At 40.4% G+C, this 26308-nt stretch overlaps 1 protein-coding gene and 1 long non-coding RNA gene across 7 annotated transcripts in view; one reads left to right on the forward strand and one right to left on the reverse strand.

The window, feature by feature from the left end:
• nlk2 (nemo-like kinase, type 2) overlaps window positions 1-23953 on the reverse strand; it is an 87559-nt gene extending 63606 nt beyond the window's left edge. For 4 of the 6 annotated variants that reach the window (XR_004655986.1, XM_034866993.1, XM_034866995.1 and 1 more), the window contains exons 1-5: window positions 22820-23952; window positions 22263-22736; window positions 10175-10304; window positions 4104-4159; window positions 2901-3007 (exon numbers count right to left, since the gene is read on the reverse strand). Coding sequence is in view for 5 of the 6 variants with exons in the window: in XM_034866993.1 (XP_034722884.1) it covers window positions 2901-3007; window positions 4104-4159; window positions 10175-10304; window positions 22263-22699 (730 nt within the window). In the remaining variant the exon portion in view is untranslated. Of the gene's footprint in view, window positions 1-2900; window positions 3008-4103; window positions 4160-10174; window positions 10305-22262; window positions 22737-22819 lie in introns of all 6 variants that reach the window. The other 2 variants (XM_034866992.1, XM_034866991.1) reach the window with 2 other exon arrangements.
• Window positions 1798-17127, forward strand: LOC117941838. The gene is made up of 3 exons (XR_004655989.1): window positions 1798-1808; window positions 15952-15955; window positions 17047-17127. It is a non-coding gene; the product is annotated as an uncharacterized LOC117941838 (long non-coding RNA).
• Window positions 23954-26308: the final 2355 nt, after the last annotated feature.

A 26308-nucleotide genomic window follows, 5' to 3' on the forward strand; every position in this document is an offset into this window, starting at 1 on the left:
TATACTTTTTTTAATTCATCCTGATCAGGTGGGGTTAAATCGAGGGCGTAACTTATCAGAGAATATTAGTTATCTCAATAATAATGCATGGTCTATAGCTAATAGAGAATCTACAATAGCTGCTCAGTTCATTTAACCCTTGTGTGTTTTAAGAATTATTATTATTATTATTATTATTATCGTTTTGGCATGTGATATTGTTGTCAATTTAAATTGTAAATGTATTTCATGATTGTACTTTTAATTACTGGTAAATAAATATAATACAAATACAAATAATTTGCCATCTTAAAAAGTATGCCTGTTGTTGAGTTGGCAGAGGGAGTGGTAATTGCTGTGTTCACTGAATATGCAAAATGGTTGTTTGCAGTTTAGCAGCAGGTTAAATGGGACTACAGAGCGCTTACAGCAGCCAATTAAACTATATTGTTCAGATAGACAAAGAAAGCTCAGTTCCCAGGGGCAGGATATTTCCCTGAGCTAAATTAAGCTTTTTTTATTTGAAAACACTGGATTAAAATATATAAATTACAAGACGTTTCATTGTTCATCTAAACTCCTTTGTCAGTTGTTTAGCGTGCAAAGGAAGTAACTCTGGTCCTAATACACACGGCAGTCACATGATCTCATGGCATGAAGTCACATGACTGCTAAGATGTAGTCCATTTGTGTTGCCAGAGAAGATATTGTACCAGCAGCTTCAACTGATGCCCCTCTTCCTGCCTAAGAGGTGGAGCAGGATGGTGTATACCTAACGAGTTCTTAAAACAGGTAGTATCTAAATATATTTATTCAGTTAGAAGCTTCCTAAGTCCAGGTCATTATTTAATGGAAAAATAGACATTGAAAAACAGTTTATATTATATACACACCATAATAATATAGCATATAATCTATTCAACATCTCTCTTTGGCCTTGGTCTCCTTGCTCTCGTTATTGGCTTTCCCTCTCCTCATCTCTCCCTTCTGGTGATGCTAGTGGTTTGTCCTTCTGGATTGGTGCAATCAGACTGGAGCAGACTGCCCTATTGCCTTAACCATGTTGGCGAAACAGGGCCAAGTTGCTGCTGTGGCATTTTCATTCTCAGCAACAGTCTCCATTTGTTCCTTGGTCCCTGTTTAACCTTGTGTTGTCTTCCCGTCAAAATTGAAAATCAAGGCTTTTGTTGATGCTTTTTATAAATGTTTTTAACTTTTTCTTTGTTTTTGTCCCTTTTTTTCCAACACTTTTGAACCTTTTTTGAATTATTGTCACTTTTTTTTTGTTTAACACTACGTAACACTAACTTTTAACTTTAGTTTCAGTTATTTTTGGAATTTATGGTCAAACCTCATTATAGGAAAATAAACCTAATGTTTAAATTAGAAAAGCAGTAGTTAGGAATTATTTAGACTAAAATTAAAGGAAAGTATGTTGGTGTATAATCACATTGTGTGGAATCAATCATGTTATTTTGGATATAGGGAAACGGGTCAATTTGACAAACATGAGGATTAAGGATGGCAAACATAAGAAAGAGATGTATTTTTAAAAAAATGAAGAAAAATCGGCTGCATTAATGAACATAGCAATTACATTTCAAACCCTAATAATCGCCCAATAATTTAAATGCAGTTTCAGGGCTCAATATTCAGAAATTTGTTTAAAGCAATGGCTATTTTCTTAGAACTGTGATACAAGCGTAGTAGTAGTGGTAGAAGTAAACCACTGAAAATTCACAAACAAAGGATGAATCCACAACTTTAAGAATAATCATTACTATGACTTATCCAATAGATTCCCTAAAGTTATTCACTCCAAGTCTGGCGTGATGTAACTTTATCCTACTCTGAAAAGCGTTTTAAGTGGGATCACTGACCAGGCTACAGGTATGGTCAGTATTGATAATCTTCTTGGGTCACATGACAGACAGGCCGTGCTCTGACAGCCCAGTCCTCGGGCCAAGTTCTTGGGTCACATGACAAACAAGCCGTGCTCCGATAGGCCAGAAGTTGGTTTGATTGCATGCTGGCTAGCCCGTATAGTACTGTGTGTACTACTGTGTATAGTATTCAACTTGAATTTTTTGATCTGAATCAAATTTTACTGACGTTTTCTTTGAAAAATTTAATTTGAATTTTGAGAAGTTTTGAAGCAATCAAATTTGATCAACCTGAATTTATTTTATCTGAAATTCTGTAAGTTGATTTTTTTTTTGTATCTGAATTTGTGACCACTGTAAAGTATTTTCCAAAAATCCGTTTTTTTCAATGGAAATCCAGAATTTTCATATTTCAATTTCAAAGAGGTGAATTCAGAACAAATACATTTAGAAAAGTGTTTTTATAAAAAATCAATATGCTATATTCAGTGACTTATGTTGCTTATTTGCTTCCATTCAAATTAAGTAGCCATTTGGATTTAACAGGGTGGGTTTGTGAAAACAGGGAAATGGGGACAGTACTTGAGCTTTTCAGAGGGCTCCTATGAAGATATGACTATGTATGACTTTATTCATTTTTAAACAAGCAAAGTATTGTTGAACAGAATAAAATCTGTTTTATGTCTGTGGTACATCTGAAAGAGACTAAGTTTTAAAGAAGTTCAGAGGACATCAGCTCTTGATTATAAAACTAAATCAAATCTACAGGATTTCTTATTGTCATTATACAATCTACACAAACAAAACATGTAAAGTATATAGCCCAAAAATCTATACCATTTACATTTTGCTCTGTCTATCTTGTTTAGCAAGAGTTATGTGCAGCTGTAACTTTTTCTAACATTCATTTAAGCTTAGCTTTCACCCTTCACTTCCTCTAAAAATATATATGTACATCTCTTATGGGAATCTAATTAACTGAACTTGAAAAAATGACAGTAAAAAGATGATCTAAAAAAGAAATAAAAAAGAACCTACCTCGTAGAATCTGATAAAGAAAAACTTTGGCGTGGTCCGAGCTCAGAGGCTGTGGTGATACAATGATCTTATGGAGGTCACTTTGCATCAGTTCAGTCACGACATAGCTGACCAACAGAAAATTAAGGGTGAAAAAAAACACAGTGCAGAACCAGTCTTTGATCATTGCAGTTTCCTAAGCTCTATTTTTGTTGTCAGTGGATGCGTCTCACAGTGACATCTAGGACCACTCTTTTGGGTTGATAGCTAAAGATTTCATTACATTTTTTTTACCTTTCATCTAGAACAAATTCCACTGTCTGTACCAGAAGCTTACTCTACATGTCCACTAAACCTCTAAATATAAAACTAGACTAACTTTTTATCCTGGGGGTCCACAGATGCTACATTTAAATTTTCGCATGAAGTCCTTAAGGGCATGCAAGTTCAATCGGGTTAAGATCACGGGACCTACAGTATTAAATGGAAAACTCAAACATTTGTTATTTCAGTTTTAAACAATAACATCCTTTTGTCCCATTTTGTGTCCAGGAATCTGTTTCAGAAAGCAGATTTAACAAACTGAGGCTACATTTACATTGCTACGTTTTGGTTTAAAAACGAAAATCTTCTGCAATGTTTACACTGTGCATTTAAATTGCTCTGGCGTTTCAGAGCACAGAACACTTCAGACTCTGTTTGGGTTTGTAATCTGTGGGATTGTGCTGCAGTCTCAACAGTCCAAAACGGAGACCTTTTAAATCACCGATTGGGTCATAACGTCTCATTCTCTAAGAGTAAGCTACTAACCTTGCCATGGCAAGTACCAGCAATTGGTGGTAGATCCTCAATTGGATCTGTTAGAATGATCAACGTAGATAGGTTGAGGCGCGGGGTGTGGGGATTGGTAAGGGTTAGGGTAAGAATACAAGGAAAAGCCAATCAGATGCACCACGATCCTGCTCCCTCAGAAATATTAACATATAATCTCCAATAATATAGAATCATATTCCATCAATGTGCCCAATCACATCATGTGTGCAGAGTACAATGTTATAAACACAAAAAGGACATGTAGAGGTTGTATTCTATGGTTTGTTATTTCCACTGCTTGATTTTTGAAAATAATCCACTCCCTCTGGCCACAGGTTCAAAATAATTGTACAACAAATAAATATAGGAATCCATGATTCCATCTATGGATCAATAAAGGGTAAAGGATACATTTCTTCAAAGAATTCGATGTGTGGAGGTTGTAGTATGTCCAGAGCAGAGAGCACCTGAGGAGAAAGTTAAAACCAAGTTTGTTGTTTTTTCAGGTTGATACCAGGTGACAAGACAGAGACAACCAAAGACATCTGTAGTCTACTTTTCTGTTGCCTTGCTAACTAGGCTAATATTACTTACTAAAGCTGTTCTAAAGCAGTACTAGTAAACAGTAAACTGATATCAGACAATCATTTTAATTCTGATTCTGTCTTACCAAAACATGGCTGGTTCATGAAGAATATGTTAGCCTAAATGTAAATGTGCTGTATTTAATCAGCTGTAATTGAATCAGTCAGAGTGTACATAAACCCACTCACTGTTTTAACCACACCCTTGACATTGTGTTGGCATATGGCATCGAAATTGAAGTTTTAATATTAATGTTATTACTTGCACACAGGCCAGAGTTCAGTTTGCTCGTTTATTAGCCAGAAGCACAACCTACAGGCATTGAATCACAGAGGTCCAAATCTCCGCCGGAACTCCAAGAGACAGAACTTCCTCTACCCGCTGATTATATCCCCAGGGGGTCCGCAGCTTTCCTGAGTCCAGCTGGTGGCCTTTGTAATGCAGGTTGTAGTTTCTGCGTTGTCTCGCACCTGCTTTCTGCAGCTTCACATATGCAAAGTTGTGGGCTGTCTCTAGGCGGTCCTGCAGTCTCCGGGCGTAATCCCGTCCTGGCAGCACAGCTGGGATGTCAAGAGGAAGGCCATTGCTCGTGGGGTACGGAGCTCTCTACACAGCATAAGCAGTGCTGGTGTGCAGGCGGTAGACTTTTGGACGGTAGACCGACAAGTCATCTGTATGAGTGGGAGGCGCTTGTCCCAGTCACACTGATGTGTAGTGGTGATGATTGCCAGTTGTTTTGCCAGGGTCCTGTTGAAACGTTACACTAAGCCCTCACTTTGCGAGTCTAGCCATCACTTACCGTCTCTGCTTCCTGGTCAAGGAGGGCATAAGCCATTGGCCATTTGGTGAAGTACTCTATGACTGAAAGCACATACTTGTTTCCAGAGCTGCCGGAACATATTTTGAATTGGGGGTGCTGACAAATTTCCAAGGAGGTTTTCAGCCAAAGTTAACCACCACACACCTAACTGCATCCATCACAATTTATTTCTCTGTATAGAGATTCAATTCATAATAAATAGCCTATCCAAGACGATAATTAGCCTGCCATAGGCTACTGACCCGGAAACATCATAAAATAATAGACCGTTACCGCTAAAGAATAAAGTCCATATAATGCAAGACAGGACCAACTAGGCACGGGTAACGCAGGATATAGACACACGGCTGCAACAAGGGCACAGAATAAACACATCACTGAATTATTTTAAATCAAATGAAAGTGAAGCAAGACAGTCAGTTCTGACACAAACAGTGAAATAGAGAAATGCAGCCTTGAGTTTTTGTAGCACAGCAATTGCAAATTTAAGGCATACACATAATGGGCTTTATGTCAACAGTTCTTAACAGGGTCTGGTAATTGTAGAACAATACGGTAGGATAATTAAAATATAGGTAGGATGTAGGATAATTAAATATAGATGAAATCACATTCTGGTTTTCCAATAAGAAGGCTTTACAGATATATAAAAAAAAAACAATTATCTCCGATAATTCGTGTAAACTTTCCGTTTAACTGTTACTGAACAGTTGATGCCAATTTACTGCACGGCGGCAGCATAAGAATAATTTTTTGCCTCCAATCTTTTAGGCTTTTTAGCCTGTGGTGGATTTATGAAGAAATCCAAAATGCACTTTTGTGCCATGGCTAGTGAACATCTGTACTGTTGACCCGCCGGGAAAGATCCCACAACTACCTTCACTCATCAGCGTCAGAGGCCCGCAGCGCGCCTCGCTCTTGGCAAAATCGGCGGATACATTCTAATCAAATTATGTGTTTATCGCTTACTTACCAAAGTCTAAAATGTGTTACATTTAATTTCTAATGAAAGGGATTAGGTTTATGCTAATAATCAATTTATCAAAAATAAATGTTTTAGTTTTTTAAATTATGGCTGCAGTTGTTTGTCCTTTTGTTAGGGGGTGCTGCAGCACCTTCCGCACCCCTAGTTCCCGCGGCCATGCTTGTTTCCGCTGCCAGTGATCGAGAGGGGGCCGACTATGTCCACCCCGATTCTTTCCACGGGCGCAACGACAGGGAACTGTTAAAGCCGGGCATGGAACTGTTAAGGGGAGCCTTTCTTTGCCGTGCAGCTGTCACACCGGCTGCAGAAGTCCTCTATGTCCCACCTGAAGTGCCCCAAGTAAAAACTCTGTCGTAGGCCACGGAGAGTTTTGTTGACTCCGAAGTGACCAGCCCCCGGGGCCTCATGCACTGCCTCCAGCACGGCCAGCCTCCCTGCTCTGGGGACCACCAACTGCCACCTCAGCTCTCCGGTTGTTGGAACTTTACCCACAGCCCTTTTTAGCTGTGAGGAGCAGTGCTACCTCATCCCAGAGTGGTTGTGTCTGCATCTTCACCCATCCAGCTTGTTACCTGGCCCTTTGGCTCTTTAAAGGAAATGAGCCACTGGACGGCAGAGTGATCAATCCTGACGACGAATGGTAGCCCGCAGACGTAGTATTTAAAGTGGCTAACAGATGATAACACCGGTAGGAATTCTCTGCGTGTGATTTATTAGCGGCGTTCATGCTTTTTAAATGCCGTGCTATAATTTGCTCTCTCTCTCTCTCTCTCTCTCTCTCTCTCTCTCTCTCTCTCTCTCTCTCTCTCTCTCTCTCTCTCTCTCTCTCTCTCTCTCTCTCTCTCTCTCTCTCTCTCTCTCTCTCTCTCTCTCTCTCTCTCTCTCTCTCTCTCTCTCTCTCTCTGGGTTTAGCTGACACCCCGCCCACTTGCTTCACAGTCCAAGATGAACGGGAGGGAGGGGTCAGTCGGAGACCTGCACTGTCTGGGGGAGCTGGCCTGCTAATGGGGCTGAAACCCGGAGTGGGAGAGGTCTCCAATTGAAGTCCGGCCCACCACCGCAACCACCTCCCGGCTAGCCGTGCCTGATGGTGTATGTGGGGGAATTTGGGTCTGTGGTCCGCGTTGTCCCCTCTATGTGGACCCCCAAATTGTTTCCCTGCTGGTGTTTGTGGGACCTGAGCTGACATGGGGATTGTTGTGTTCCTGTGTGGGCATCGTGATGTAGGCGCAGGCCATCTCGCTCTCCGATGCCCGCTCCAAAGCTTCCTGCAAGGTCCATGTGTGTTGTGCTGAACGTCCACACGCAGTTCAGGTGGTGAGAGGGCTTGCATGAACCGGTCGCGAGCTAACTCGCGTTGCAACCCCGGAGGCAGGCTGCTATATGCTATATGCTGGTAAGGCTCTCAATGTCATTGGCTAATTGCCGTAGTAGCTCGCATTATCTGTTATTAAATCCATTGCAGAGGAGCTCCGCTCCTGTATAGTTCCTGAACCGTCGTGGAAGAGCACCCATCTATGTGACATCCGTAGCTCTGTCTGTCATCCACAACCAAGAGCAGCAAGCATGCTAACGTCTCATCAGTGAGGCACATAGCCAATTGTAACGTTTTGGTCTCTTGCGACCAGTTTTGTGACTCAACAAGCAGTTCAATTGTGCCTGAAAAGCTTTCCAGCTCACCTTCCCGTCATACTTTGGAACCTTTAGAAATGCCAGAGCAACCTATTATTCATCACTAATTAAAGAAAAAGACAAACCAAGGTTTCTTTTAAGCACTGTAGCCAGGCCAACAGAGAGTCATAGCTCTAGTGAGCAATCTATTCCTTTTGCTCTGACTAGAGGCGTCTTCACACCTCTTGCCCTCATCTTATTTCAGTTTACCTTTAAACGCTAGAACTCTTAATGTATTGTATGAATGTATTGTAGCTTTAATGTATATTTAGACTGCTTTCATTTTTCACCATTTAACGCGTTAAGATTTCATCAGCTACCTGTTTATCTTCTACCTGTTTCTTAGACCCCTTTTGCAACTAGGCTCCTTAAAGAAGCTTTACTCTTAGTTAACACTTCTTGACTAGATTTGATAAATATGTCTTTACTAGGGCTGTAATCAACCAAAGAAAATCTTGGTCGACTAAAGTCCTGAAATCTTAAGTAAAAATCGACTGTGGGGGCGGGGTGTGTGGAGGGGCGAAAAAAAAAAGTAAGATTAATTAACTGTAACCTGCTGTCCTGCTGTACTTGTCCGTGCAGGCTATCTGCAGTATATTAAATCTTTTTTGACCTAATTATTTTGCACTGAAATGCTACTCGTCTGTCGGCTCTGACAGCGCTGCATCAGCGCACTGTGCGTGTCTTCGCACGGAGCGGCTGAACATCTGAGCTCGGCTTCGCGGCTGAGACACGAATAAACTATTAATTTAAAGCTTTTACTCTTAAACACAAAAGGCACGTTCACTTTAATTTATACTGTATATTTAAACATATCTGTGGTCAAGCCCAGTGCCTTGCTGTGTTGCATTAACTCTGAAACTTTCTCTTTGAGTCCCTCACATTTTGGGTTAGTCAATGCATGATGGTGTGGCGTGCTGGCGCTGTATATTAACAAGTTCCTATAACCTCAGCCCTCCATAACAGCAATCGGCCTCATATCCTGAGCAATAAAGTTTAGAATTCGTTCCGTGATATTATTTTTGCGTTTGGTTGATAGAGGCTTAACATCCAGCGTGGTCTGTGAAACGCTACCGTCGTTGCGGGAGGGTGCGCCTGTAGTAATAAAATGATTATTAGACTATGAAATATGCCAATTCTGATATTTTCATATAGCCTACACCAAACAGACAGGGCAACCTAACGCAGAAAAATTAGCTTACCATTTTTAAGTGATATGCCATGTTTGCTGTTGAGTTGCGATGTGCAAACTGTTGCATGCAAACTTTGCATTCAACTTTTTCTGTTATCTTTTGCTTTGGCTCAGTGGTAGAGCGGTTGCCTGCCAATCCGAAGGTTGAGGGTTCAATCCCTGGCCCTGCAGTCCCATGTCGAAGTGTCCTTGGGCAAGACACTGAACCCCGAGTTGCCCCCGATGCTCGGAGTGTGAATGTGTGTGAGTGTTTATGTGATGAGCAGGTGGCACCTTGTACGGCAGCCTCGGCCACAGTGTATGAATGTGTGTGAATGGTGAATGTTTCCTGTATGATGTAAAAGCGCTTTGAGTAGTTGTTAAGACTAGAAAAGCGCTATATAAATACAGCAAATTTACATTTACATTTATATCTAATCTCCTCTTTCTCTCCAAGATTCTTGAGAAGCTATTGACTATAAGACTTGGCATTGAAGGAGTTTAAACAAGTCGGTTCAGACTTGCCAGTTTATCCAGAATGCTGCAGCGCGTGTGATAACAACATTTAAGAAAAGAGATCCTATTTCTCCTGTATTAGCTTCTGCTAATGCACTGGCAAAATCCTAATGGTCAGGCACCATCATATCTTCAAGAGCTCATAGTACCCTATTGCCCCACTAGAGCACTGTGCTCCCATCATATAGAGTTACTTGTGGTTTCTAGAGACTCTAAAATTAAAATTAAAGCCAGAGCCTTCAGCTAGCAAGCTCTTGTGCTATGGTACCAGTTCCCAGTCTGAATTCAGGAAGCAGACACTGTACCCACAATTAAGAGTAAGCTTATAAAACCTCTGCTTTGATTAAGCTTATAGTTAGAGTTGGCCCAGGTCTGCCTCAGGCCAGCTCTTAATTATACTGCTATAGGTTTAAACTAATGGAGGACTTCCTTTGACACACTGGGCTCTTCTCTTTCTCCATTTGTGTGCATTTATGTCCCTTTAATGTGTTACTAACCTAGCTCAATTCAAGCTTATTCCCTGCAATCCTCATGCTTTCTCGCCTCGCAGACTTGGTGGTTCAGGTGGATTGTTTTCGGCAGCTGCTGCTGTGGTCCTGCTCGACGCCCTGCATTGCTACAACTATTATTTCTGGTCATAGTTCTATTATCTTTATGTTACTATAAGTGCCACTTAAGTCTACAAGAGTGTTTATATCAGGAGATGAGACATTTTAGCATTGCTGTTTACTTACATTTTCATGTTTGAAGAAGCATAGCATCTTGAGCTCACGAAATACCCTCTTGCAAGAAACAAGGTTTTGGAAGACATTGGGCATTTTTTTTAGGGCAACTCGCTTTCCATCTCTGGGGTCTGTCACTGACCTGGGTGAAGAGGGAAAAAACAGTTGAAAAGTTACTAACATTCAGTGGCTCTTATAAGGCTTAAGCACTTTCATATTGTAGGTTGATACAATAACTTGCACACAACACCCATACAGACCATACAAGAAGTATAAAAGTAAAGAGATTGAAAAGACTGGCATCTTGCTTGCTTTTTGTGATCATAAGTAGAACTGCTCCAAACTTAATTCAGAAGGGAGATGCCAGGGAAGTGAGGGAGAACTTCATGAGAGAGAAAGAGAGAGAGAGAGAGAGAGAGAGAGAGAGAGAGAGATTCTAACATAAAGCTCTGCATCATGTTCACATGCCATATACAAAAGGCCATGTCTATGATAACTGGTGTAAACAGGTGGTTGGACATAAAAGGTGCCCCGGCAGAGGACCTTTAAAAACCAAAATGCTTCCCGAATTGCAACCAGATGTTAATTCAATGGGATAACACAGGATTGTTGGCTGAGCTGCCTACAGAGATTTGTGAGATAGAGGAAACTAAAGAGGGATTAGGAATGTTAAAAGAAGCTGCAACCCAATCTGGCACATTGTCATCAGAGTGACCCTTGACCCAGAAGATAGCAACAAGTTGGTCATGGACATCTATCCCTCCATTTGTTCTCCCCAGGAAACACCTACTGATGCGTGGCTGATTATTGTTCTATATACATTTTGAGAGGATTGATCAATTAGGCAATTTTTTTCTTTGGAATGAATATTGGAATGTTTTGGAAGATATAGAAACGTCTAGGGACTATGTTCAGTTTAATCAAATTGATATGACCTGCCATCAATGAGAGTAGGGTATGCCATCATTATATGTCTTGTTAAAAAGTAATATTTTGCATGTTTGCAGTCCATGTGGATTGTATTTCTTATTCTTCTAAGGAGTATGGCCTTTTTGTTAAAATATATACTGTACATCTTTAGTGCAAGTGTACGTGGATGATTAGTAAAGAGAGAGAGAGATAGAGAAGCACACAAAGCAAGGCTAAGCAAAACATAAGATTATAACTTTTAGCAGGGAAAATTACCTATCCATTCATCCACTCAGAGCTCCAGTGTGTGTTGCCGGAGTTCTAATATTATGGACGCCATAAAGAAAGTTTATGAACCTTATCTGCAGTAGCACATAGCTAACATGTTCCAATGGTGTGGGACAACAAAATTAATGTAGCACATTAAAGATACATGAACAAACACTGTGATAAAGGAACTTTAACACAGCAATAAATCAGGACTCATTGGTCCAATTCACATTGATAAAGTAAAGCTGCGTTCAGAAAACCAATCCATCAATTTTCCACAAGGTTGTGCGGTCGTGGGAGTGTCAGTGAAATTACCCATTTGTGTGACGTCCTGTTGTGTCCTTAACCCCCCAATGTAGCACAAGTAGAAATATTTCAGTTACTGGTTTCCGTCAGATTGTTTATACAGTACACTGTAATAAGTGCTACACTCACATGTAGGTTTGTAGCTTGTAGTGATCTAATTTATTGTATCTGTTTAATCTTAAAAAGTATCAACATACCTTGCATTTACTTACAATGTGTCAGTACATACACAATATATTTTAAACAAAAATATCAAAGCATATTTTAGTAATTATTACTATGTGATTATTGTGTACATGAAGTGAAATAAAAGTGAGTTGACATACACAATCTATGTGAGTGCTTATGTCTGTTATGGCTGTATACGTGAAAAGTTATTAAATAAAACAGGTGTCTGATCTGGGCGGACACGTGGGCAACAGGTATCAGCAGCTTGCTTGCTGTTAGCTAAACATTAGCTAACGTTTAACTAACGGCTAAGACAGATATGATTGTTGAAGTTCAAGTTTTGTTAACCATTTCTGCACAGAAACAAAGCAGCTAACATTATCATAATGCACAAAATGCAGCACAAAATGGAAATTTCTCACAAAAGGAAAAAATAGAGTAAAAAAAGAGAAAAACAAAAAAACAAATCTGTATGCAATGTGAAAAGAAACTACCAATATAGTAGTATGATAGTAACACTGAATAAACATACATAAATAATGTTGTCCAAATTAATGATAGAAAACATGATATTGTTGATGCCTGTTGTAGTAGGCCATGCACTGGAACACAGCAGAATAAAAAATGATTACCGGTATCTCACAGTGGGGAGTTTTGCCATTTATTTAATTGTGTAGCTGCTGACAATCGGGGAGCACATTCAAGTTTCTCAGGACCATGCATTTGCAGATTCTGTCTAGGAGAACGTTCTGATATCCAAGGAAAGGAAGTGAGGTCAGGTGCATTTCCCATCTGGAAAATTGAGCTACTGCCACCCCCTAGTTTTATTTTACTTCCTGTGTTTTCCCGCCCCTTGTGATTGCCTTATGTTGTACACCTGTTTCCCAGCCCTTGTGTCACCTGCCTTGTGTTTCCTTGTTACCCTGTGTAATTAGTCTTTGTCTTCCCCTTGTCTTTTGTCAGATCATTTTTTGTTTGTTGCCGTGGTGTTTCACTTCCCGGTCTAGTTCCATGCTGTCTTCTCATCCGTGGAGTTTTTTTGTCTTTTGAACATCTGTTTCCTTGTTTTATCCACTCAACATCCTGCTTGGCCCCAAGAGGGGTTCCGCCTTGGCCGGCCTACTCGTTCTCCTAAGGGACTTTTCCCCCGCCGCCGGCCTCCAGAGGAGCTTCGCCTTGGCTGGCCTGCTCTGTCACCAGAGGGGTCGTCTTCACTACTGGTCACAGTACCCCAGTTCCTCAATGCTCTCTCTCCTCAGTGCCCACTGTCCCCGGTGCCACTGGCCCCAGTTCCCGAGAGCCAAATGGCCCTAGTTCCCAAGTGCCCTCCATTCCACGGCCCCATGGACTTTTTGTACTCCCCCCCCCCTCCCAAACCCTGCTGCCATCCCTTTTGCTTAGGACTTTCTGTTCGCCCCCCCTCCGGTTCCCCTCCGCCCTCCCTGGGTTGACTTTTGTTTGGTTCCTTTTTTTATTTCGGCCATCTGGGATCGGCCCCTTGAGGAGGGGGTACTGTTATGGTTTTAGTGTTTTGTCTTGTAGTTTCTTCTGTTTTTGTTTTTTTTATTGTCTTGACCTTGTGATTGTGTTGTTTTTGGTCTTGTGTATGTTTTATTTCCTGCTTGTTGTGATAGTCTGGTTTTATGTGTTGTATGGTCTAGTTTTACTTCATGTGTTTTCCTGCCCCTGTGATTGCCTAATGTTGTTCACCTGTTTCCCAGCCCTGCCTTGTGTTTGCTCGTCACTCTGTGTATTTAGTCTATTTTTTTGTCCTTTGTCAGATCATTTTGTGTTTGTTGCCATAGTACTTCAGTTCTCAGTCTAGTTCCATGCTGTCTTCTCATCCGTGGAGTATTTTGTCTCTAGTTTTTGTTACTTGGATTACTTTTTTTTTTGGTTGTCTGTTTCTGTTTTTCATCCACTTTCAGAAAAGTGAGTTTTTGTTTAGTAATAAATTCTCAAGCTTAAATTGTCACCTTCCTGCTTTCTGAATTTGCGTCCTCAAATTTTCTGAGTCACAACAGAGGTCAAGAGAAGGCGTAGCCTAGAAATTTACTATGGAGTCATTTTTACTTGTATGGCATGTAGAGCAGTAAACTTGGAAGTTGCTTACTCTTTGGATACTGACTCATGTTTAAATGCTCTGCACAGGTCAGCTTGTAGAAGAGGAAGTTTCTAATCTACACTCCGACAATGGAACAAACTTTCTTTGTGCTGACAGGGAGCTGAGAGCAGCTCTTGCTGTTTTAAATCACCAGAAACTAGAAGAGGCCTTACGACGAGAAGGGGATAAAGTGGAGCTTCAACCCACCACAACAGCTTCACATGACGGAGGTGTGTGCGAACGCATAATAAGGATAGTTCAACGGATTCTAACATCAGTTATACATCAACAAACCCTGAATAATGAAGCATTCTATTCAGTTCTGTGTGAAGTCAAAGCCATTTTAAACAATTGTCCCATAATCTAGTTATTTGAAGACCCCAATGTTCTGGAGGCTCTTACGCCCAATGATCTGCTAACAATAAAAAGATAACGAGAGTTGCCTCCTGGATTGTTTGAAAAAGCTGATCTCTACATCAAAAGGAGGTGGAGACAAGTACAGTACATTTGACCTTTTTTAGAAGCGCTGGCTAAGAGAATACTTTTCCTTTGCATTTACATTTTTGTAGTACACAGATACTAGTCACTGATCTGATTTACAAGGTGTTGATTTATTTTAAATAGTTTGTTGGCTCCATTATATTTTTGTTTATATACTGTACCACGTTGGTTACGCCAATTAATCTGCAGTTTTATGTACTAGATGGAGCATTGCCGTTTTATTTTGCCGTTTTCATTGCCGTTTTTTTCACACAGCCGTACACACAACTTTTCACTTTGTCAGGTCTGCATGTCATGGTATAATTTTTGTGCAAAAGAAATTGAATAGAACTAAACCACAAATGAATGAATGAAATGGACTGTATTGCGTGTGTGACGGTGAGCAGGCCGTCAGGAGAATAAATGGGTGCTGGGTGCTGTCTAAATTGTGTTATCCTCCTGCTAGATTTTGCACCACACAGGCTTGAACAGGGCAAGTTTAAACGTGATTTTGGCCTCTAAACGTGATTGAAATGTCATTACAAGTGCCTACCTATGTGCAATGATTCCTTCCGAGTGCACACAGTAAACTTGACTGCAGCAGATGTGAACAAAAGGCGTATATCGAATAGTGTGGACGTCACCGGAGAACAGGAAATAAACAGATGTATGTGCACTGGCTGAATTAACACAACTTTTATGCCGTAGATGTTGCGGTTCAAGCCACAACATCCATAACATTCATTGCGGCTTGAACGTTAGCACCATCAAGCCGCAATGATTTGCCGCAAATTAATGCAGAAAGCCGAATGCGTTGGGTCGTCTTAGTGGTGCGTCAAGTGCAGCGTACAGTATAGTCACATCCAATTAGATTGAATATGGTATTAATGACGCAAACAATAATAACAGTAACTCCACTGAAATGAGATGAAACTTGTGAGGACTAGATTAGGACTGTATTTAAAGCTGATTCTGGTTTCCAACTTCGCCCCAGGTGTGTCGGACGGAGACCACTTCTCTCTTTTGATGCAACATGCAACCTAGCTAACAGGTGAAGAACACAAGCACAGGCTTAAATTAACTGACAACTTAAGTTATACAACTTACAGTTCTCAAAGATGCACACACACCATCTCAAATGATTGTCCTCCTGACAGCTAGTCTCTTTCTTTTCTCTCACTTTCTTCTCCGTGTGAGGCGCGTGTCCGCACTATTTTCCAACATAACTCATTTCTTGTACAAAAATAAAGTAAAGAGCACATTTTTTTAAATGTAAGGAATAGAAAGTACAGATATTCATGTTAAAATGTAAGGAGTAAAAGTAAAAAGGTAGACAAATAGTAGAAAAATAGTAAATAAAGTACAGTAACGTAGTAGTGTACTTTGTTACTTCCCATCTCTGGTCTTAGCACCAAAAGGCATGTGTGCAAGTTTTTGTGAGTTTTAACCCTCAAAAATGAGAGATGGGAGAAGTGTGCAAAAATAATTATAATCCTTACAAAAAAAATAAGTTCCTTGCACTTTGTGCTAGCACCGTTGGTGCCACAAGAAGGCAAGTTTAGACATGTCAAATAAAATGCAACACTCACGGATAATTCAAAAATGGCTTAATGTGCTCAAAATGCACAGATAAAAAGTGCTAAATCAACACATTCCACAGTTAAGTGCGTAACAATTATGCAAAAAAACATATTACACAGCACTGGATTAAGTTTGCAGCTTTAAAACATGGAGCTAATGGTTTTAGCGTTAGGGAATGGCGTCTTAGCTAGCGCTTCATGTGCGTTAGCGGCTAACACTTAGCATGATAAAAACGATCGCTCACTGACGTGTTTCTTTGTAAGGGAAGCGTTAGGTCTCTCTGACAGCACTCTCACAGGTCCAGGGTTCCACACTGGATTACCTCAAGAAGTTTTTTTAATCAGTTTTAATAACGTCTGTTGAAATATCTTCACAAGGTATGTATCGTTCTCGACGCGGGGTTTTCTCTCCGTTCTTCCTGCAGCTCAAAGGGAAGTGAACTCTGCAGGTGCAGGTCAACAGCCCAAGCTTCTTCCTGATTGTCTGACAGCATGTCTCCAACCCATCTCCTTCAAAATAAACTTCCTCTTTTTTTCTCTCTATCTCAGTTGTATTGCTTTTTAGACAAATATCAGTTTTTACTATTTAACATTAATAACGTACCTCATGAATTGACTTTTTAATAAAATTCTAGCTCTTTTAATATAGATTTTTAACCTTGGTTACAAACTGGCTTTTGCCTTCTTGCAGGTCAGGGGCTACTTGCGGATAGCGCTCTTTGTGGCATTGCATTTGCGCGGCACTCAGACACTGCCAATAATCACCAATCAAAAGGAAACTCTTGGCTGAGTTCAATGATACCTCTCATAAGAGTTTACCTTAAATGGTCCACAAGTTATGAGAGGGGCACGGTCTGTGTACATGGGTGTGGCTAGAGTATAGGGGGCTGCTCAATATCACATGTAGGCCACACATTCTAAGGTCCATGTCAAGATACAACCGTTCCTGTTTCAACAGCCACCTAAGGAAGTTGGTCCTCTATAACTTGCGCATTGAGCATTGCGTTAGCTATCAAAATTCTTTTGATAACTTTTAGTCACAAGGATCCACTGTGTCTTTATCCCAGGTTTTTGTGCAGATCAGACTCACAGCCCAGGATGAGTTAGACAAAGTAGGTTTCCCATATATCGTATTGTGGATAATTAATTAAAAAAAAGAAAATTCTAACAGTGTCATCTAATGGCCGATTCACTCTGAATTTAGTATGGATGCTCAAGCTCATCTTTAACATATCATTCTTTTGATAAATATTTGCGCAAGAGAAGTTACAGAGTCTACACACACATTTTCGGGCAGATCGGATTGATGCCCCAGAAAGAGTTCGAAAAAGTAGGTTTTGCATGCATCACAATTTGGCTCATTAATTTGGTAACAGTGTACTATGGACTATACACTATGTTGCTGTTACCTCCACTCATAAAATTATATATAAAGTTATAACTTTAAAGCATTAAATCTTCAAAATATACAGTCATGCAACACAAGAATTGAAAGCTTAGCCTCTCATGATTAAATTAAGCCCACACACAAAGCATTAGACACTATATAGTAGTTATACAACTGTAATAAATTTGCCATCACACTGGTAGACTTGACAGCTAGTCTCAAAAGTCGAGTGTGGATTCACACCTTTTCATCTCCCCTTATCCACATCGGATTTTTCATAACTCACCAAGAGTCCAAGGAAATGGAATATCCAAACCATTTATCCAAAACAGCTGTTTGCCTCACAATCTTGAAGTTTCTGACCAGATTACAATGGAAACGGTCAATGTGGGTGTCACAGTTTTTCTCTGAAGTCTTTAAAATAAAATAAGAACTCTGAGGAGCCCATCTGTGCCCGGGAAGTGGAGATAGACATCTGGAACTCCAATGATGCCTCTGCATTCGATGTGGACCCCATTGGTTTTGATTGATAGTTGCTTGAGCCAGTTGCAATCCTACGTTACAAGACCCTCCTACCTTTTTAGCCAATATGGAGACAATTTCAACGACACCATGGACTACAGCAAAATGCTCCTCTTGTGATGTGTATCTGTGTTTCACCATAAACAGGAACAGATTATAATGTTTTCAATAACGTCAAGTTTTTGTGCCGATCGGAATCACGCCCCAGGACAAGTTAGACAAAGTAGTTTTCCCATGCATCAATAGTTTGCTTATTATTTCAAAATATTAAGACAGTGCTATCTAAGGCGCTGTTTTAAACAAGCACTAATTAAAGTGAAATTCAAGCATTTCAGTTGTCTCTGTGTGTGTGTGTGTGGGTGTGTGTGTGTATGTGTGTGTATGTGTGTGTGTGTGTGTGTGTGTGTGTGTGTGTGTGTGTGTGTGTGTGTGTGTGTGTGTGTGTGTGTGTGTGTGTGTGTGTGTGTGTGAATGTTTGTGTGAGAGAGCATTGGACTTGTATGTATTGTTGTATGTGAAGTTATTGTGATTAATATCCCAGATGGTCCATCATGCCTGCGTTTTTTTTTCTTCCATTCTCCATCAGATGTGACAACTTTGTAGCTTTAGTTTTCAGCAGGTAACTACCGTAACATGCACAGTTCAACAGAGCGAGTCCTTACCAGATGTTGCCCCATATGAAAAATGTCAATACAATATGATAACACTACAAAGCGGTTAAACTTATCTTTACAAACCCACCTTTGGCACAACACAGTGCTTCCTACAGACAGGGGCCGATCAGTTGACGATATGCAAGACTTGACGAACCTGATACAACTATTGTAATTCTTAGTCAGGGAAACCCCTACGAATATGTGCAGAATTGAGAAAAATTACCAATGTTCTAAATGACATAAGTGTACCATTAAGAGAGCTGGTTAAAACCTATATGCCAAGTCTACCACTTTTTCAGACTGTTTATGACAGGGGTGGCAGTAGCTCAGTCCGTAGAGAGTTGGGTTGGGAACCGGAGGGTCGTTAGTGCTGGTTCAAGTCCCCGTATGGACCATAGTACAGTAGAGTATATAGTATAGTATAGTAGAGTGTGGACTGGTAGCTGAAGAGATGCCAGTTTACCTCCTGGGCACTGCTCCTGAGTAAGGCACTGAACCCCTCTCAACCGCTCAGGGTTTCAGCTGTTTAGCAGTCACAGCCCACTAACTCTGACATCTATCCATTAATGCATGTATAGGACTTGAACATGTGTGTGTATTTCACACGTGTAAATTGTAATTTCCCCCTAGGGGATTAATAAAGAGTATAATTATCATTATTAAATTATCCAAATGGCCCAATGTTTGGTGGCCCAGGTTGGGTTCATTTCCTACATCTTGTTCACTTAGACCATCATCTAAGGGATCAATTACACAGCACGTGTGAGTCTGCCTACCCAACTAGAGCTGTCCCTAATGATTATTTTTGCCATGATTAATCTAAAGATAGTTTTTTTGATTAGTCTATTAATCTACTTTAACTTTGGAGTATCAATATTTTTACTAAAGTACTTTACATAAAACTTAAAATTGCCATAACATGGATTTATTTCATCACTGGAGTAATATGCAGTTAAGACAATCACTGGCAAGTGTACTTTTTCCTTAGTGTGGGGAACAGAAAAGAATTGAAACACAGGGCTCCAGCCTAGGGATGCACAATATTTTGTTTCATCGCCAACATGTGTGCATCGCAGGACGTTGCAATTTTGAAATGTTTTTGCTGCTCGATAGAAATGGTTCTCCTTTTACATGATTGTTAACAGCCAAGCTTTCCCCTTTAAGACAGGTGGTCATGTGTGCAGCGTGTGTATGTGACGTAATGTTAGTCTGACAGGGTTTGATATGGGAAGTGAGACTCACAGCTGCCACTGAAACAGTGATGACTGCAGAAAGTTGCTACCAGCCAGGCTAAAGCTAATATAGTTAGCCTAAAGAAACAAGGCATCTGTCCCAACTAACCACTGGAAATGTAATACTTATCTACAACAGAAGTCTGTGTCTAATATAACATAATTTACCCTGATTTAAGTGCTCTTGGTTACACAGTTTGTTAATAGTTTAGGACATGCATGTCTGCATGCACAGCAAACCACCAATCACAAATTTTGTTGATCAATTTATCAAACAAACAAGAAGGTCCCCCTAGTCGACCACAACCTGAAATGTAGATGAAGCAACATGCATGCATTATTAATATCCTTCATTTTACCCTGGATTGATAGTATTATTTGAATACAATGGTGTCATGTCAGTCAGTGTATTTCTTCCAAATTTCCCAACCCAACTCCCTATAGACTGAGCAACTGCCACTCTTTTTCAGCTATCTATGATTGATTGCTAATGTAAGCTCAAAACGCCATTCAAGTGACACCTTTTGTTGTGATTGATTGCTAACTTGTAGCCAGCAGGCAACAAACATAGTTAAGTTGGTCCATTTTTTATGTACTGCTGTTCCAGAAGTCTCTTGTTAGCATCTTGTAGTCTACTTGTCGCAAAGTGACTTATGCGCAACTCACATCTGCACTCGTCGCAAAGATATGCATGCGCAACTCAAATCTGCACTAGACTCACATCGGGTAGTGACAACAGCGCTAACTTGCTTTGGTGTTTGTAAAGCATTAAAGTGCAAAAATAATGCTTCAAATAAATTTCTTTCCTCTTTAGTATAAATTTTCCTTGTAGATGCACTCTCCAACAAAATCAACCCAGTAGTCAAGATTGATTTATTATTTACAAAGTAAGCAATTTATGTCATCTTTGTCTGCTACAGATTTCCCACCGTGGTCAGAAAGCACAGGGGAGACACTTTGTTTCTCCCACTAATCGGTCCTCGCTCCAAAACTAATCCCTGTCACTCTCTTACTCGCTCTACCACACACTCCCAATGCATAGACACATGCCAGCCTTGCTATTTTCCTAAAGAGATTGATGCACAAGTATAAACTTCAGTCCACTACGGTGAAAGCTCTGCGTGGAGCCTCCGCAGGACTATGAATCACACTGACCGTTGGCAAGGGTTTTTAGCTGCAGCTTCTTCAGACAAATCCATGCTTACGGCCGTTGCCATCTTTCTCTTTTTGACATGGACGCATCTTATGCAAACCAACGTATTTTTGTAATCAATGACGTTGATTAGGTTGATGAATTGTCCCATCTTGTCACCTATAAAGGGGGCTAAAAGTATTAAAGTAGATTTTTTCTTAAAGGAAAATTCCAGTCAATTACAATACGTAGCTCTGTTGTTTGTAAATTTGGAGTGCTGTCAGTGGCAAGATAAATAAAACAATTGGTGCTGATGCTGGAAATAAACAGCTGTATGTGCAACTTTTATGCCATTCTGTCACATCCACGACTGTCAAATTTTCTGTGTTCACTTGGAAGTGCAAATGGATAGGCACTTGCAATGACATTTTGAGCATTTTAAGAGGCTTAAAACAAGTTTAAAACTTGCCCTGTTTAAGCCTGTTGGGTGCCAACTCTAGCAGGAGGATGACACGGTGTAGGCAGCACTGATTGTTTTAATTTTTCTCTCTACTGACAGAACTCCAAATTTACAAACAGAGCTGCATGTTAAAATTGACCACAATTCTCCTTTAAGTTCAAGCCCTCCTGTTTAACAGAAGTTATTAAGTAGCCTTTAATTAAACAGTTAATAGCATTTCCCGTTTGTGTTTTGACCTTTTTATATGGACATATCCACATAAATGATCAAACTTTTATGGTTTATCAGCAGATATAATTGTAAAATAACTCATAATAAAGTTTCCATCCTACTGTCATACATTATAGATGCATGACAGTAGGATGGAAACTTTATTATTAATTATTTGGTGAGTTTCAGCACTTTTCAGTCTGAATTTGCCACCTTCCAAAGCCAGAAGAGACGTGGCAAATGGCCCGCACATATCCAGGGCTGCTCCAGAGTTTGAGTGACGACCTGCCCAGTCACACTACAAGTTATTATTTATTTATTTTAATCACACCGTTGCGTGACAATAGGTGTACGTAACCTTTTCATTTATACACGATTCACTAGTCACTATTAACTTTCATATGAAGATAAACTTGCAGAGACTGTACAGTTTATAGGCTAGGCTATAAATAGGCTATAGGGTATCAGCTAATTTAACCCCCAAAAGAGCAAGCATTCAGAATGAATAACTATGTCAGATTCCTAGAGGCTAGTGAACGTAATACAAACAAGTAGCTGCCTGGAAGCTAGGCAAAAGGCATTAAGATAAAACGTTAGATCCTATACATGGCTTGCAGTAAAATGGGCAAAACGTAAATGACAACTGGTATGATCCGTTAAAAAAAAGTTGTGCAGTGCACTTACCAGACAACCCCAAACGCTCCATAGCCGATGGGCCTGTCAGGCTCTATATCCAGTTGCTGCTGTAGGTTGTGCGTGTGTTGTTGCTGATGGTGAGCTTTGAAAGCGGCAGCTTGAACCTGGGCAGGAGCCGCGGCAGCCGCCGGCCCGGGGGCTTGTCCGGGTGCAGGAGAGGGGAAGTATGGCTCCTGTTGGCCGGGGTTGAGCATCACCGCCGCTGCCGCAGCCGTGGAGGTGTGCTGCTGGACCGTGTGGACGGCGGCTGCGGAGCCTGGGTGCTGCAAGTGATGCTGGCCCGTGTGGTGGTGCATGTGGGGAGGCGGAAGGTGCTGGAGCTGGTGGTGGTGATGCGGATGATGGGCAGCCACTGTTGAGGAGCCACCGTTGTAAGCAGCCATCATTTTTGTAACATTTGTAGCCGTTGTGCCGCAAATAGCCATTCAATGATGCTGAAATGCCTCCTTTCAGAATCTGCTTCTAAAAGTGATGATACACAAACGGGGTTAAATAGCCTACTCTTCGAATGCGTAGATAGATAAACCATTCCGGTGTAGGCCTACCTCATATCATAATATCAACAAGGATCTGACCCACTTCTTCTAAACTAATGTTCTGGCTTGCACACAAATAGGCTAAAGTAACCTGGTGCTAATAACGGAAAACAAAGCATGTGGCTACAGCATTGGCCATCCAAGTCTTATCTGTGCAGGCCTAACAGTGCCTCATAATGATTAAAAAAAATTGAAAATAAAATAAACAGCACCCCCTCAATAACTAGGAAAAGGCGCTGTCCCTAGATTTCCCTCATGATAAGAGGTGGTGCCCCCTCCCTCCTGATGAAATTCAGCTTCCCCGTTTGATGGAACAGTGTGATCTAAAGCATGGGAAGCAGCGCATTCATCATTCAAATCTGGAAATGCTCTGGTCCAGAGCTACCACAGGGACTCCACACAGCTTGGAAATTGTATCTATTACGCCAAACTGAAATCTCCTCCTGATGTGTGCGCAGGCCAGACAGGGATAATCTCCAAACCGTAATTAACTCTGCTGATCCGGTGCACAGGAGCTGTATCCAAGTCCAGGCCACAATAGAACAGTGCACGCAGGCAGGCCCAGACCTTGGTCATCCACTCTACTCACATGTTATTACAATCCAACGAGCCTTGTCCATGGAAAGAAATCCCCATCATACTGACAGAGTGACGAAGCTTCGAACATGCCTCAAAAAAACGAGAGAAATCCTCGCTGTCAGGAAATTTATTTCCCCCATCGACTACCTTGTTTCACACTGTCGTCTCGCAGCTGAATAAGCAAACATTCAGTTAGACAATAACAAAACCAAGTTTTGTTTTGTTTTAAATTAAAGGAGAGAATATCCAACTGCCATGGGCTAGAAAGAAGACATTATTATTATTCAACCTGACATTTTAAGGCTAGGTGATCGTGCCCCCAAATTACACAAGTAGCCTAATGTTAAGGTTAGTCCTTCCGTCCGTGTTGGTGAGCCATTCTGTCCGCTGGAGAATGAGGGAGCCACTTGCTCTAAGCTCTACACTTTGGGCCAACGCCGCTCCGTTGCAACTGACATTATAAAAGTATTGGTCATAAGGAAAATGTAGACTTGATCCAACATGGTGAACACAACCTTAGCTCCACGGCAGTGAGAGTTTGCAGGAGTGTCAACCAATCGCCTAACGCGCCGCAGTGACGTAATGGTAATCGCCTTGATTGACACCGCAGGGAGCCAGTGTGCAAGCAGGCTGGGGTGAAAGCAGGGAATGACTGCTACTCCAAAGCACCTATGATTTCCACACTGAAACAGTGAACAATCTAAGAGTTCAATTAAATAAAGTAGCTGAAGTGAAGTTCTTCCACATACGTAAAGTTAAATATTAAAAAAAAGAAGAAAGTTGATTTGAGTAGGCTACAGTAGGCCTACAGTGGCAGCTGGTGACGCAAAAAATGTACAGAAACAAAAAACAATTAAAACCCGAATCAAATGGGAATAACGTTTTTGTGTGTGTGTGTGTGTGTGTGTGTGTGTGTGTGTGTGTGTGTGTGTGTGTGTGTGTGTGTGTGTGTTTGTGTGTGTGATGTTTCACTAGAAGCATGTCAGTCTAAAAAGGGGGTGACACACGCAGTGTGTTACAGTGGGAATTTTACACAACACTCTGATTTAAACAAAAAACATGAAAATCTGGAATTGTTAACAAAACACAAATTCATTGTGTTATGAGTTATTCTGCCTGTGGGAGTGATCAGTCATTTAACATGTTGGAAGAGAATCTAAAAGTTGTTCTGAGGCCTGTTGTTGCATCCATCTTCAAAGAGCTGGCTGTCTTCTGTTGATAGTAAGGTCAGAAGACGTCTAGTCAGTAAAATATCAACACAATTACCAGTCTGTTATATTAGGATTCAGTGTGGTTTATTGGCAGTGTTCAAATTAATGATTACAATTCATACATTCCTTTTTTTTTTTGTTCATTTCATTTTCTGTTTGATTCAGTGAGTTGTAATATAATTTCACTGGCATACCCAAACACTCAACTAAGAAGCAGTGTGTGTTGATTTATTATAATATTTTTTTTATTTTAACTTTAAACAACTTTTTCATTTATCAAACAGTACATTGACATATCATCCCAAGTTATAAATGATAAACAGAAAGAATTAGTAATACAAGGAAGAGAAGAAAAACTAAAAACAACAGCAACATCTGAAACAGATCACCAAAAAAGGACCAAACAAATGAAAACAACAACACCAACAAAGTGCATCCTAGTCTGTTTGAGCAAATAGGACAGATCCGCAATAAATGCATGACTTCATAATTCCAGGCCAGGTACATTATTCATAGTTCAAATCAGTCACAGGTTTTGAAAAATCTCCTAGGACAGCCATTGAGGGTGCATCTGACTTTTTATAGCATGACATTCTTCATCAAATCTTTAATCCATTGGTTATTTGATGGAGGAAATACATTATACCATTTAAATAGAATGAAAGGAAAAGGCAATACCTTTCTGGAAAAGAGAAGGAATATTAGAATCCTCTGAGAATATGTTAAATATAGCTATAGTAGGAGAAGGCATAGTATTGTGCCAATACGACTTGGAGGTAGTTTCAAAAAAGGATGACCAGAAAGGGTAAGGTTTTGGGGAAGACCACAAAATATGGTAGATGGTCGCTGGGCTGTTTGCACTTGTCACATAGGCTTAGGTGAAGTTTAGCCGATGCAACATTTTGAACTGTACATGTCTTCAGCATATAGAAAAGGAACGAATGCTGGAAAGAGCCATGTCCCATTCTTCATCCGAGAGTAGGCCCCTTAGATCAATTTCCCATTGTACCTGAATTTGAGATATAGAGAGATGAAATCTTTCCATGATCTGACTATAAATCATTGAGACTCTACCTTTATTTAACGTATTGACCCTTAACAAAGAATCCAGGCAGGCGAGGATAGTTGGAAAATTAACAAACTTTTGCGTGCAAAAAGTCCCTAATTTGTAAGTAACAAAACAAAGTGAATATTAGTGAATTTGAATTTTCTGGATATTTGTAGCTTTAAAGCTTGCAAAAGTGCTATCAATATAAAAGTCCCCAATATTTATTTTTTTTAATTTTTGGGCGGTAACAACTATATTTCCATTAATATTATTGATTTATGATTATGACAAAGATGTGCAAAGTAAAGCAGGGGGTGAGTGTGGCTTGCTCGTAACCGTTTCAATCTGAAGGAATGGGGGGGGTGTTGCATTCCAATCCTTCACTCACAGGGCGATGCACTACTACAATTTTCTTAATGATATGGCTTTTCGGGTCTAGCAATTATATGGAATTTGTTTTATTGTTTACATATATGGAGTGTTTGCCTCATTTAATCAGTTATCAGAATTTCTTTTTGCTATATACTCTGTAAGGACTCTGTAAGGACTCTATGAGGAAGGGCTACACTACTTTTCCCAACAAACCATCATCCACCATCTTGGATCAAACTTCTGTCCTTGAACCCTAATCAGAAAGGCTCTAAACACTTGCACAAGTGT

This window comes from Etheostoma cragini, chromosome 3 (assembly GCF_013103735.1).
Source record: "Etheostoma cragini isolate CJK2018 chromosome 3, CSU_Ecrag_1.0, whole genome shotgun sequence".
Taxonomy (NCBI): domain Eukaryota; kingdom Metazoa; phylum Chordata; class Actinopteri; order Perciformes; family Percidae; genus Etheostoma; species Etheostoma cragini.